Consider the following 12957-nt stretch of genomic DNA (forward strand, 5'->3'; position numbering starts at 1 on the left):
CAGCTCTAACACCAACGACATCCCGCCGTCGCAAGCCCTGTGCGACTCCCTAGCCACCTTCTTCCACCGCAAGATAGCAGACATCCACGACAGCTTCAACTCACAGGCAGCCCCAACAGACAGCAACACAACAGACCCTTTGCACACCATTGACCACGACCCCCTGCTAGCCTGGACCAGCATGAGCATCGATGACACCATCAAGACCATGCGCACAATCCACTCCGGCTCTCCGTCAGACCCATTCCCTCACCACGTCTTCAACAGAGCAAGCAGCTCCATCACACCCCACCTGCACAACGTCATCAACCTCTCCCTCGAGACCGCAACCTTCCCAGAGATCTGGAAACACGCCGAGATCACCGCAAAACTCAAAATACCTAAGGCAGACCCAAGAGACCTCAAGAACTTCCGGCCAGTCTCTCTGCTCCCCTCCCCAGCCAAGGTGGTCGAGAAAACCGTAAACAGACAGCTAACCCGATACGTCTTAGAAAACAGAATCCTGGACCCTTCCCAGTCAGGGTTCCACAGCAACCACAGCACCGAGACTGCCTTCATCGCCGCCACCTGCTGAACAAATGCGAGACCGCAGCACTCATCCTCCTAGACATCTCTGCCGCCTTCGACACTGTCTGCCACCGCACACTACGCTCACGCCTCCAGGCTGCAGGGATCCGAGACAAGGCTCTGGATTGGACCACCTCATTCCTCTCCGGCAGAACCCAGAGCGTCCTCTTCCCCCACTCCGTTCCACAGCCTCCGAGATCATCTGCGGCGTACCCCAGGGATCCTCCCTCAGCCCAACGCTGTTCAACATTTACATGGCCCCGCTCGCACACGTAGCCTGACAGGACGACCTCAACATAATCTCCTACGCCGACGACACTCAGCTCATCCTCTCCCTCACCAAGGACCCCATCACCGCCAAAGCCAACCTCCACGAAGAAATGAAGGCCGTCGCCGACTAGATGAAGACCAGCCATCTGAAGCTGAACTCAGACAAGACGGAGGTCCTCATCCTCGGCTCCAACCCTTCAGCCTGAGACGACTCCTGGTGGCCGACGGCACTGGGGGCAGCCCTGACACCCACCAACCACGCACGCAACCTGGGAATCATCCTCGACTCAATGCTCTCAATGACCAAGCAAGTCAACGCCATCTACTCCTCCTGCTGCAACACCCTCCGCATGCTCCGCAAGATCTACAGATGGATCCCGACAGATACAAGAAAGACAGTCACCCAGGCCCTCGTCAGCAGCAGACACGACTACGGAAAAGCCCTCTACGCAGGAGCTCCGACCAAGCTCATCAAACGACTACAACACATCCAAAACGCTTCGGCACGACTGATCTTCGACGTACCACGCCAAGGCCACATTACCCCCCACCTACGAAACCTGCACTGGCTCCCCGTCAACAGGAGGATTTCCTTCAAGCTCCTCACCCACGCACTTAAGGCACTCCACAAGACCGGCCCAGCCTACCTCAACAGACGGCTCTCCTTCCACATCCCCAACCGCCAGCTCCGCTCCGCCGACCTCTCACTCGCCACCGTCCCACGCATCCGAAGAACAACCACCGGTGGGAGATCCTTCTCCCACCTCGCCGCCCAGACATGATACACCCTCCCACTGAGCCTACGACAGACCCAAGACCTGCTGACCTTGAGGAGGATACTCAAGACCTGGCTGTTTGATCGGTAGCGTCCCCCCCAGCGCCTTGAGACCCTCGCGGGTATGTAGTGCGCTTTGCAAATGATTGGTTGATTCATTACTTAAAACTATTGCATTCTAATTTTTAAGCAGGTTTGCTGTGATTAGTAAACAGACACACCTGAGAAAAGTAACCAGCATTACTAACAATCGCAAGAAGAGTCACTGAATAACAAATAATACACGCTGCGTAGTTCTAAATTAATATCATGTCCCAAAAAACAAGGTATTATGTGTGGCAAAGCAAAGGCAGCTTGAAGCTGCTAATATGAGCAACCTAGGGAGAACCAAATGGGCCCAGAAGGGAAAATACAAGCATTCAAATAAAGCTGACTAAAATCTTAAAGTTAATATAGTGTTTGAACATGAAACATTAAATACATTCAAGACTAGTCACAACTATTTTTACCCATTTTTTTTACTATCTAATAACTTATTTTTTACTATGGGGGATTACATAATTTTGAACACTAGTAAATCTAATCACATCTACAAACACTGCGGTTTATAAGGAGTCCAGCTTTCTAAACAATAATGAGGATGCTAGAAAATAATGACATTTTTTTGTTCCGCTTCCTTATGACTGTAATTGAGCGGATATAGTATTTCTGACAACATTTCACAAGCCTATGCCTATTCCTCAAATAAAGGAGAGCAAGCTGTAAAGCACATCGAACAGACTTCACTACAGGCAACATGCAAAGCCCCCCACTTATCCTGCCACTCATGCCCAATCAACACTGAACTAGTAGCTCAGGCAATATGCGTCAAATGTAATTTTCCTACGATAAAGGCTGTACTAAACTCATTCTGAAGGTGACTTACTAGCCCAATCTAAAAAAAAAACATTGCCCATCATATATATTTCATCTGTCTAAAGTTTCAAGTAAAAAATGCTCACACATTTTCCAATAATGACCTGCCTAGAAGGAAAGGAAATGTGCCTTTCTCATTTCAGTCATCCTAAATCTTTAAAAGACCATGGTTAAAATGACTTTGTTGTTATCACTGTATGCTTGATATCAAACTGTGTAGATATGACCAAATCCAACTCTAAAATCAATTAGTAGCAGGGCAATAAAAAATATATTACTCAGAATCAGCAGGGAAACCCAAGTGTTAACAAGTTTAACTGGCACACATGGTATCATATACTTCAAAGAATCCAAGCTCTTTTCTACTAAGCAAACCTAATCATCTAGGCTGTCAAAGCCTATATTTTTACATGAGGGGTTATTAAACTCTGAACAATTTGATGTTACAGTTACGTACCAGGCACTATTTTTGTTTGCCCTCAAACACTCCCAATTCTAGTTTTTTAGGTTTCGCCTGGCGTCCACTGCGCAGCAGTGTTCGCGCAGGCGAAATCTTTTGAGTTTCAGTATGGGGCTTTAACCCGCCTCTCTGTTCCATTGGCTAGCTCCATAAATGGAGGCTAGCCATTGGAACAGAGATGCGTCGGTCATTGTCCGAGCAGATTCGTGGGCGTTCCGGTGATTTTTTCGCTCTCCGCCCCTTTAACAACATCATTGCGGCGGTGGGCGTATGTTTTTTTTTTTTCGTCATGTTTTGGTCTTTTTCGAAGTGTCTTTTGCCGGAGTGGGCTGCGCGATTGTCGTCTCCGTGGCTTCTTTCCGTCTTGTTTTTTTGTTGTCGTCTTTGTTTTCCGTCTTTGCCTGGTATGTATGCTCCTGTTTTTGCATTTAAGGTAAACTCGTGGCTGTCGTCTTTGTTTTCCGTCTTGTGTGCGTGAGCTCCTCACCCCCTCCCCTCTCGTTCCTTGTGTGCGTGCGCTCCTCCCCCCTCCCCCCACGTTGCTTGTGTGCGTGAGCTCCTCACCCCCCCTCGCTGCTTGTGTGCGTGAACTCCTCACCCCCCTCGTTGCTTGTGTGCCTTTAAGATCTAAAACCAATGCAACCCCTGTCTCACAAGTTTATTGAACATAAACGCCATCCGCCCTAGTTACATCGGATTACCTAGTTCATGCTCGTTGTAAATTGAATCTATTTTTATGAGGATGTGGATTGAACAACAATACTGATCGTGCAGCATCAAGTATATTAGTTTAATCAGATGTAGGGGTGCTTGTTACTAACAAAACTGCATGCTTTTCAGCACAGGTCAGCCTAGTGGAGGTAAAGTCTGTGAGAAAAGTGAAATTGTTAAAAGCGCTGTGGTTGTTGGTTAAGTGCCATTGTCTTTTGTTTTTGTTGCTGAAGATGCATGGCGGAAAAAACTGCTTCATTTCGAAGTGGTCACGGTGATAATTACTTCCCGTTTTTTAATTGAAAGTAATGGGTTTGCTGCTTTAGGGCCCGGCTACCGTTCTAACTTGCTGCGAGTATACTTTAAATCTGTGTTACTCAATGTACGGTCCATGGGGCCGCTTGCGCCCAACTTGACCTTTACATGCTGCCCCTCCTTGTAAACAGCAGCAGTGTGTGGGGCTCGCAGTGTGTGGGGGGGCCTCGCAGTATGTGGGGGGCTCGCAGTGTGCGTGAGCTCCTCACCCCCTCCCCCCTTGTTGCTAATGTGCGTGTGCTCCTCACCCTCTCCCCCCTGGTTGCTTGTGTGTGTGAGCTCCTCCCCCCTGATTGCTTGTATGCGTGAGCTCCTCCCCCCTGCCCCCTCGTTACTTGTGTGTGAGCTCCTCATCCTCCCCCGTTGATAATGTGCGTGCGCTCCTCAACCCCCTCCCCCCTGGTTGCTTGTGTGCGTGAGCTCCTCACCCCCTCCCCCCCTTGTCGCTTGTGTGCGTGAGCTCCTCACCCCCCCTCGTTGCTTGTGTGCGTGAGCTCCTCACCCCCCTCCCCCCTCGTTTCCTTGTGTGCGTGCGCGCCTCACCCCCCTCCCCCCTCGTTGCTGGTGTGCGTGAGCTCCTCACCCCCTCCCCCCCTCGTTGCTTGTGTGCATGAGCTCCTCACCCTCCCTCGTTGCTTGTGTGCGTGAGCTCCTCACCCCCTCCCCCCTCGTTACTTGTGTGCGCGAGCTCCTCACCCCCTCCCCCCTCGTTGCTAATGTACGTGCGCTCCTCACCCCCTCCCCCCTGGTTGCTTGTGAGCGGGAGCTCCTCACCCCCTCCCCCCTCGTTGCTTGTGTGCGTGAGCTCATCACCCCCCCCCCTCGTTGCTTGTTTTGCACATCTTTCCAGAGTGAGGCCAGTAGAAATAACTAATTTTGATTCTATGGGCAATCCCAAGGGGGAGGGAAATAAACATTGTGAACGAGCCAAAGCTCAAGTGAACCCTGTCGTGGCCTCAGTAGAATTTGTGGCTTAGAAATCTATTCTCTTTGGGTCGTCTCTACGATTGCTTCATCTGCTTGTGAGTGTGAACCCTGTCAAATCTACTAAACATCCATGGCCAATCATTAGTTTAGTGGGAGAAAAGAGGCCACTATAGTCTCTTCCTAGCTCTAAACGATCTCAAGGACAAAAGAGGAGAAAACGGCGAGGTTTCGCTGATGAATAGATTCTTACAAATATCGTTGCTTTGGTTCATTGGAAAACCTTTACAATATTGCACGCATATTAATGCAATAGAAGTGTATAGAGAGGCTGGTTTTAAGTAAATATTTTAAGAAAGGCCTTTAAGATCTAAAACCAATGCAACCCCTGTCTCACAAGTTTATTAAACATAAACGCAATCCGCCCTAGTTACATCTGATTACCTAGTTCATGCTCGTTGTAAATTTAATCTATTTTTATGAGGATGTGGATTGAACAACAATACTGATCGTGGAGCATCAAGTATATTAGTTTAATCAGATGTAGGGGTGCTTGTTACTAACAAAACTGCATCCTTTTCAGCACAGGTCCGCCTAGTGGAGGTAGGTAAAGTCTGTGAGAAAAGTGAAATTGTTAAAAGCACGGTGGTTGTTTGTTTAAGTGCCATTGTCTTTTGTTTTTGTTGCTGAAGATGCATGGCGGAAAAAACTGCTTCATTTCGAAGTGGTCATGGTGATAATTACCTCCCGTTTTTTAATTGAAAGTAATGGGTTTGCTGCTTTAGGGCCCGGCTACCATTCCAACTTGCTGCGAGTATACTTTAAATCCGTGATACTCAATGTACGGCCCATGGGGCCGCTTGCGTCCAACTTGCCCTTTACATGCGGCCCCTCCTAAACAGCAGCAGTGTGTGGGGCTCGCAGTGTGTGGGGGGGGCTCGCAATGTGTGGGGGGGCTCGCAGTGTGTGGGGGGGCTCGCAGTGTGTGTAGGGGCTCTGTGTGGGTGTGTGTGGGGGGCTCTGTGTGTTTGTGTGGGGGGCTCTGTGTGTGTGGGGGGGCTCTGTAAGTGTGTGTGGGGGGCTCTGTGTGTGTGTGGGGGGCTCTGTGTGTGTGTGGGGGGGCTCTGTGTGTGTGGGGGGGGCTCTGTGTGTGTGTGGGGGGGCTCTGTGTGGGGGTGTGTGTGTGGGGGGCTCTGTGTGTGTGTGTGGGGAGGGCTCTGTGTAGGGGCTCTTTGTGGGTGGGTGTGTGTGTGTGTGGCATTTGCGAGAGATTAAGCTATTGGCATTGTAAATGACAATGCCATTTATTTATCTGTTTTCAAATCCAACACATAAATAAAAATGTTGTCATTTACAATGCCAATAGCTCCAACTTTTGCAAAGGCGAATCCGTGGCATTGTAAATGCTTGTTTTAAATCGTTTCAAATTATAATGAGATGGTTATTGAAACACTGGTGGACACATGGAACCAAAGTCATTATAATTGAACCCTTTGGCCATGTAAGCTACTTCATAGGGTATTACAATTACAAAAATCTAAAGAACAACAATTTCTTTATTATTCCACTCTGAAAAGGAATGGTTAGGGAAAGATTCAGTAAACATCAAACACATTTCAAATGTCAACCTTTTGGGCCACTAATACATGGTATAATAACCAAATGTTGCAGACCTGATTTTTACAAAGAATGATTTTTGTACAGGTTTGCATTGTGAACTCCATGGGAGATAATGTTATTCTCAGCAGCAAGACGAGTACTAAGTAAACATACATTTTTGGCATTACTTATATACAATAACAGAAATATATAACTAATATAAACACAACACATCAACACTTGTAAACATATACAGATTTCACTTCTATGTAAGTAATTCAAAAGTAAATTTCATCCTACCTTTAGGGTCTCAAACCAGCGTGGTTGTTTCACTTGATAGTATATGACAGATTTATACTCGGAGATAGGTTCCTCTCCGGCACCAGGAAATATAACATTCTTTTAAAGAAAATGAACATCCATAAACATGAGGAACATTTCTTAGCTATGTTTCACTTACAGTTCCTATCATGCAGAAATATTTAACTGAAATAGTTACTGACCATCTTGCCACAGTGCTAATTACACTATTTGTAACAAATCGTAAAATGTTCCCTCTCAACTGGCTTCTCTGTATCTTTTGACGAACTCAAATAGGTGCTTCTTTTGCTTACCAAGTTAAATGTCATAGACAATATGTTCCTAATCTCCCATAGTCATTGCCAAATAATAAGGGCCGAGTTTCCCCTAATTCGGCCTCAATCAAATCAAATTAGTGGCTGTATTTCAAAATATCAATCTGCGAAATATAAACCTATAGGTATATCGTAACTTTAATATAAACTCCTAAAATAATGCCAAGGTGTGCAGGTTTACTATACGTAGCTAAACTGTGTTGATCTTGATATGCTTACAGGTCAATATTTCAAATGCAGTGTTGTGATACAAATTATAAGCAGTTCCCTGACTGTCCAAAAACAGAGAGTCCCCTTGTATGTGATGATTCTTTATTTCCAGTTTTCACTTTCATCCAACAATCCTGACGACTCTTGTAACCTTTAGCCTCGTAGCTATTAGCACACGTGTTTTATTGTTTGGCAAGCCTACCATCGAATAAATCAGGGCTACAAAAACAAATTGTATTCAGCCTTTGTCATACACTTTTACCACTTCAAATAGAAAATCCTCATCCCTGTGCTAGTTTATTTTAAGGTTCAAACTGAGGTTACTGGGGGGGTTATACTTTTAAGATGGCCGCTATGAGGATTAAGCGATATTTAGTACATTTCTTTTATTAATGTGGATAGGATGTTAAGATGCTGGTGCACCGAGGAGTTCGTGTTTGGCAGGTTAGATCACACATTTGGGAAGATATTTGAATCATTTAAAGTCAAAATGTACTTACTATACATGTATGAAGTACTAGCCCATTGTTTCTTTCAGTCAGTGATTTTGATTTGTTACAAACGATATAACTACCCATACCTATCAATATGGCACCTATGATTGTTTATGTCCATTTTGATTTAGACTAAGCCATAAATAGTATAAATACCTATACATTTGGCGATCAGAGTACTCGCCGTTTTGTGGACAAGTTCGGGTACCAGCAATACAGGTTTGCATGCTTTACTTTTGCTAGAATATGTGGTGTTGCATAATTGGACATCGCTGTTTACGTAGGCGAATTTTAATGTGTGCCACTTTACTGTGTAGTATACAAGCGCATGGTGCGCTGTATGGATGGATTTGACTTTTGGCACATTAGATCCCTTTCAAAGTAAATATACATGTTGCTTGGAGTACTCTCTGTTTTTGAGGGAAATTTCAGGTATGAATGATGCGGACACTTTTTTTTTTCACTTAGGGTAAAATATGGGGTTTTGGATGGTGCATACTGATACAGGATGGGTGATGGCAAGATATATGCTGGCGTGTTTTTTTACTTAGCACAATAACATATGTTAATGCATCTAACGGCGCATATAAGACTGTATGATGCTATATATTTAATTGTTAACATGGAAGAGAAGAGAGGGGTTGATATTGCTTGATATGGTGAATTTTAGCTCGTAAAATAACCTATGTGGGCCAGAGTATCCTCTGGGTTCATGGCAACTATGTTTTAGAAGTCTAGTTGGAACGGCGTTTTGAGATTCCTGTGTGTTGAAATAAAATTTCTTTAGTGGAGTTGTGATTACAGAAATATGTATCTTTTACAGGTTGACTTATAATTTGACGCTGGAACTTACCCACATTTACGTTTATGAGGCTACATATTGCGTTATGGTGAGATGTTTGTTGAGTATATCTTTTTTAAACTCAGCTGCGTGTATATATTTGCACATGGTTACATGGAATGTTGTTCTTTATTTAATTACAGGTCACAATTGAGAATAGCACTTTGAATTAGGTGCTTTGCCTATGAGCTTAAAACCCCTTACTAGGGATAGGGGAGTCACAAGGTTTTGACTAGATATTACTTAGGTGGTTTTCCACTATTTGTGACCAGAAGCTATGTGGACCTTTAGTCACAGTACAGGATTCTGGGTTTATGTCTTTTCTCATATTGTGAAGTGTTGGGTGGCCGCTTCTCTTCCATGGCGCACCATAATAGCATAGGTATTTCAAGACTTTTGGAACACACGATTGTGCGCGATGCATGACTCTGCCACCTTGCTATGCATGTGTTGTGATAAAACACCCAAAAAACAAGGATGGATCAATGAGCCAGAAAACTAAACAGTTAGCAATGCACACATTTATTATGCTACAAACAAGTATATCTTTTAAGAAGGTATTATGTCAACAAATGAGAGAATAGATTAAGTATGTAGTTTTAAAAATGAACTCGCTGTTTATCAAATTGTGAAACGGTTTTCTGCTCAGTTCAGAAATGTGAATTTCTGATAGTCCCCAAGCAATGTAAAGGAATAGTTTAAAACTGTTTCAAAGTTACACATTGGTATAGTTCTTAAATTCACAACATTGCCATTATAAGTATTTTTTTACTGAAGCACGAAAGAAAAAGGTTCATTTGTAAAATTATTAAGCCTATCACCATTCATCTATCCAACACTGAAACTGCCCCATTGTATAAGAAACTGTATAACGTAAAATTAATAAAACGTCTCCAAATGCATTTTACATTGCTTGATGTTTTTTTAAGTTGTGTGTTATTTTATTTTGCTTGCTTTCAAATTGCGTATTGTACTGTGTTGCCCCCTTAAAAAGAAGTGTGCTTTTCAATTTAAACTATCACATTAGTTTTTTGTATTTTGAAGTTTTGTGAAGGGCACTGTTTTCTCTTTTAGTTACTTCAGAGTGTTGGGAGAGAATGTAAAAAAAACTGTAAAGTAAGTGTAGGGAAAGCATGGAAGTTCAATGAGGAAGGCGAGTAACCATAGCCAGTGTCCTTCAATTGTGACATCCGTTCTATGGAGAAGTTAGCTTCCAACAAGACTGAATATTACTGTTTTCAGAAGTATCATGAAACACATGTAGTTGGATTTCACTTTAGGGATTAAGGTGTATTAAAGTCTAGGCACTGTATGCCCAGCAATGCACCTTCATGTTTGGTCCCTTTGAATGATCGTTGATTGATCAGGTGGACAAACACTGAGTACAGGACTCTAGCGGGGAAAAAGGCATGATTCCCAGTAGCAATTTAGGACCTTTTCCATACTTTCCTCAGTGGATTGCGAATTTTGTATAATCTAGGCCTGCACAGGAAACTTTGGGAGTGTTTCAGGGTGGGTGTGTAATGGTCCCACTTGCTGAAGTTCAGACACAAACATGCTCCTTGGTTCTGACGTTAAAGGCTGGTAATGTGTTTCTTGGGGAGGCTACAGAAGATGTTCAAAGCCATGATAAGTGCTCTGGGCAGCATTACATGGTGTTCAGTGTGGAAAAATTGAAGTATTGTTTGGGTGATGGAGAGCTGCAAGTTCACAGTTTTTGTACTGCATAGTTTTGGGGGGCACATTGTCATTGGCTTTGCAACAAATCTCCAACCTCCAAACTCTCATTGAGTTGGGAAGATGGATCCAAGACCTGGGGCAGAGTTAGGCTCAGAGTCTCTTACAAGGATCTCAGTCTTTGGCCTGTTCATGCACAAGAAGCTCATCTGCATCTAATGGAACATATGAACCATGTAGCTCATCTGGAATTGCTCAAGATGCTGTGCCGGGTGAACTTAAATGATCAACATTAGATAAACAAGGGAAGAGCACTGAGTAATGTCACAAGACTCCATGCATAAGGATAACTCAGTTAAAGCAACCCTTACTTTGTGGCTATGGCTAGTGAGAAAAAATTGGGCCCTTGATAGCGCTGGTCAGTATTTTTCTGCTCAGTACTCAAGCCTTTCCACCAGTATTGCACAGTTGACAGGAGGCAGTGAACAGATCGAGAAGTATAAGATAGCAATTTTATAATCCCTAAACTATACTATAGATTTCCCCTCTGAATATTCTTCCACAGTGCAAATAATGATAAATTGTGCCTGTTTAGGGCTTCTCTGCCCACTGTCTAGGGCTGCAGTTTCTGTATAGCACTATATACACATACATACATACTGCAAAAGTGCTTGTGCTCTGGTTGAAAAAGAAAACTGACAAACTATACTCTGAAGCAGCTAGCTAAAATATATTACCTCTAGTCGCTTCCCATCCTCATCATAGATGGATATTGTAACCTCTACATTTTTTGCAGTGGTTTTGCTACCTCTGTCGAAGTCTCCTTGAACCAACGTGACATAGATATCATTACGAACATCACCTATTAAGAACATGGATTAAAACAATATCACAACATATTTTAAATTCAGGCATTTTCAAGTCATAGATCCGCATACATGTAACAAATACCAATTAAAGATGCTTCATAAATTACACTTATGTAAATTAACATTAATATTTCATGCTATTCCTTGTAAAACATACAAATACATGCTAAATAAATGTCCTTTGAAGCTGAGATTAGAAAAAAACAATTTCCGAAACTGGATAAGGCTGGAGTGATTTTATTGAATAACCTACTTCTTCACATTATTTTCTCCTGGTTCACCATCTTCATTTCTTGGTTCGCCATATTTGAGTGCCACCTAGCCTTTTCCTAGAGTAACCGATATACACTGAAAAAGCTTGTATATACATTATTGGGGGAGCAATTAGTACAACTTGCGCATCATTGTGATGTAGTAATTGGAGTCATTATCCCAGGAAAGATATGTGTATTGCTGTTCTGTGCACACATCCATGTTATGTATGTATGTAAAAGAAAAGTATTAAAACATGTAAAATAAAAATCACAATGCTTCATTCATTTAAACAAGAATCATTAGCTGAAGGCAAACTTGGTCTTCAAATTATGATTAGACGTCCATGACGGCATGTTCTAATATCATTGTTTCTTCAGCTTTTTGACAGTTCTGAAAATAATGCATTAGATGAACGAGGAAAACAGCTTTTGAGCTATTGTAAATATATGTTATCCTTCTCATAATATCGCAATTACCTGGCATTATAATTTCAGGAAATCCCATTTTCCTTGCAACTGCAGTAGTTCGGTCTACTAAATGTGGAAACTCCTTTCTAATTTGATGAATATCACCAGGTAAAAGCTTCATTGTAACCCATAAACCTGGAATACAGAAAATATCCCATGACAAACAAACTCCTTTGCAGTCAGGCAAAACATAGACTTCAAAGAATATTTGGTTGCTCCAGCAAAATTACAAAATTAAAATAAATGAAGCGAGTCCTTTAAAATGTAAAAGTTAAAGGAAGGTGATGAATGTTATTCCCTTGTTTTGCATGTTAAGAGTATTAGAAATTAAGAAAAATCTCATAATTTTGTATTTTTAAGTGGGTATAAGATATATATTTTAATTTCTATTAAGTAATCTATTTTTGCTACAATCTTTGTAACAATTAAAAATCACTCTTCAGATATACACAATAGAGCACTACATAGCTGGTATAAGATTGGGCAGATATCTGTGTATGCATGACTCTATATATCTAGTGCCATTATTTCCCAGGTTCTACGGAGTGATCAAGTACACTGCTTATCTGGTGGCTTGGTTATAACTTGTGCTACTAGCAAAAGCCAATTATGTGAAGCAAGCAACTGGAGGTAAAAGTTCTGCTCAACTGAATATTACGGGTGAACTATGAGAAAACATACACATATTAGTACTTCAACTAATTTACTGTGGGGACATTCCAGGGTTAAAGACAGTTGCAACAATAAACTTCAAAATCTGTAAGGACAGAAAAAGCACTTATGCTCTTTCCGTACATAGGTTTTGGGACAGATTCCAGAGCTGGCTGAACTAAAGTAAAACTAGTTAAAATATTGTGTAAAGTGAAGAGCTAGGAAGGAGCAGAGGTGAGTATAGGCATATGATTGCTATCAGTTTAAGGTGACCACTTGATACCAAGAACCAACTATGGAGGTTGCATGCTAGGTTTAAGAC

The 12957-nt window shown here is 42.7% G+C and overlaps 1 protein-coding gene across 1 annotated transcript in view; it reads right to left on the reverse strand.

The window, feature by feature from the left end:
- The window catches only part of DOCK1 (dedicator of cytokinesis 1), a 1311419-nt gene that overhangs the window by 1034378 nt on the left and 264084 nt on the right, over positions 1-12957 (reverse strand). Inside the window, exons 13-15 of the mRNA XM_078643512.1 lie at positions 11994-12119; positions 11131-11255; positions 6837-6935 (exon numbers count right to left, since the gene is read on the reverse strand). Of these exons, the coding sequence (XP_078499638.1) occupies positions 6837-6935; positions 11131-11255; positions 11994-12119 (350 nt within the window). The remainder of the gene's footprint in view (positions 1-6836; positions 6936-11130; positions 11256-11993; positions 12120-12957) is intronic.

Source organism: Lissotriton helveticus, chromosome 5_1 (genome assembly GCF_964261635.1).
Source record: "Lissotriton helveticus chromosome 5_1, aLisHel1.1, whole genome shotgun sequence".
NCBI classification, from domain to species: Eukaryota; Metazoa; Chordata; class Amphibia; order Caudata; family Salamandridae; genus Lissotriton; species Lissotriton helveticus.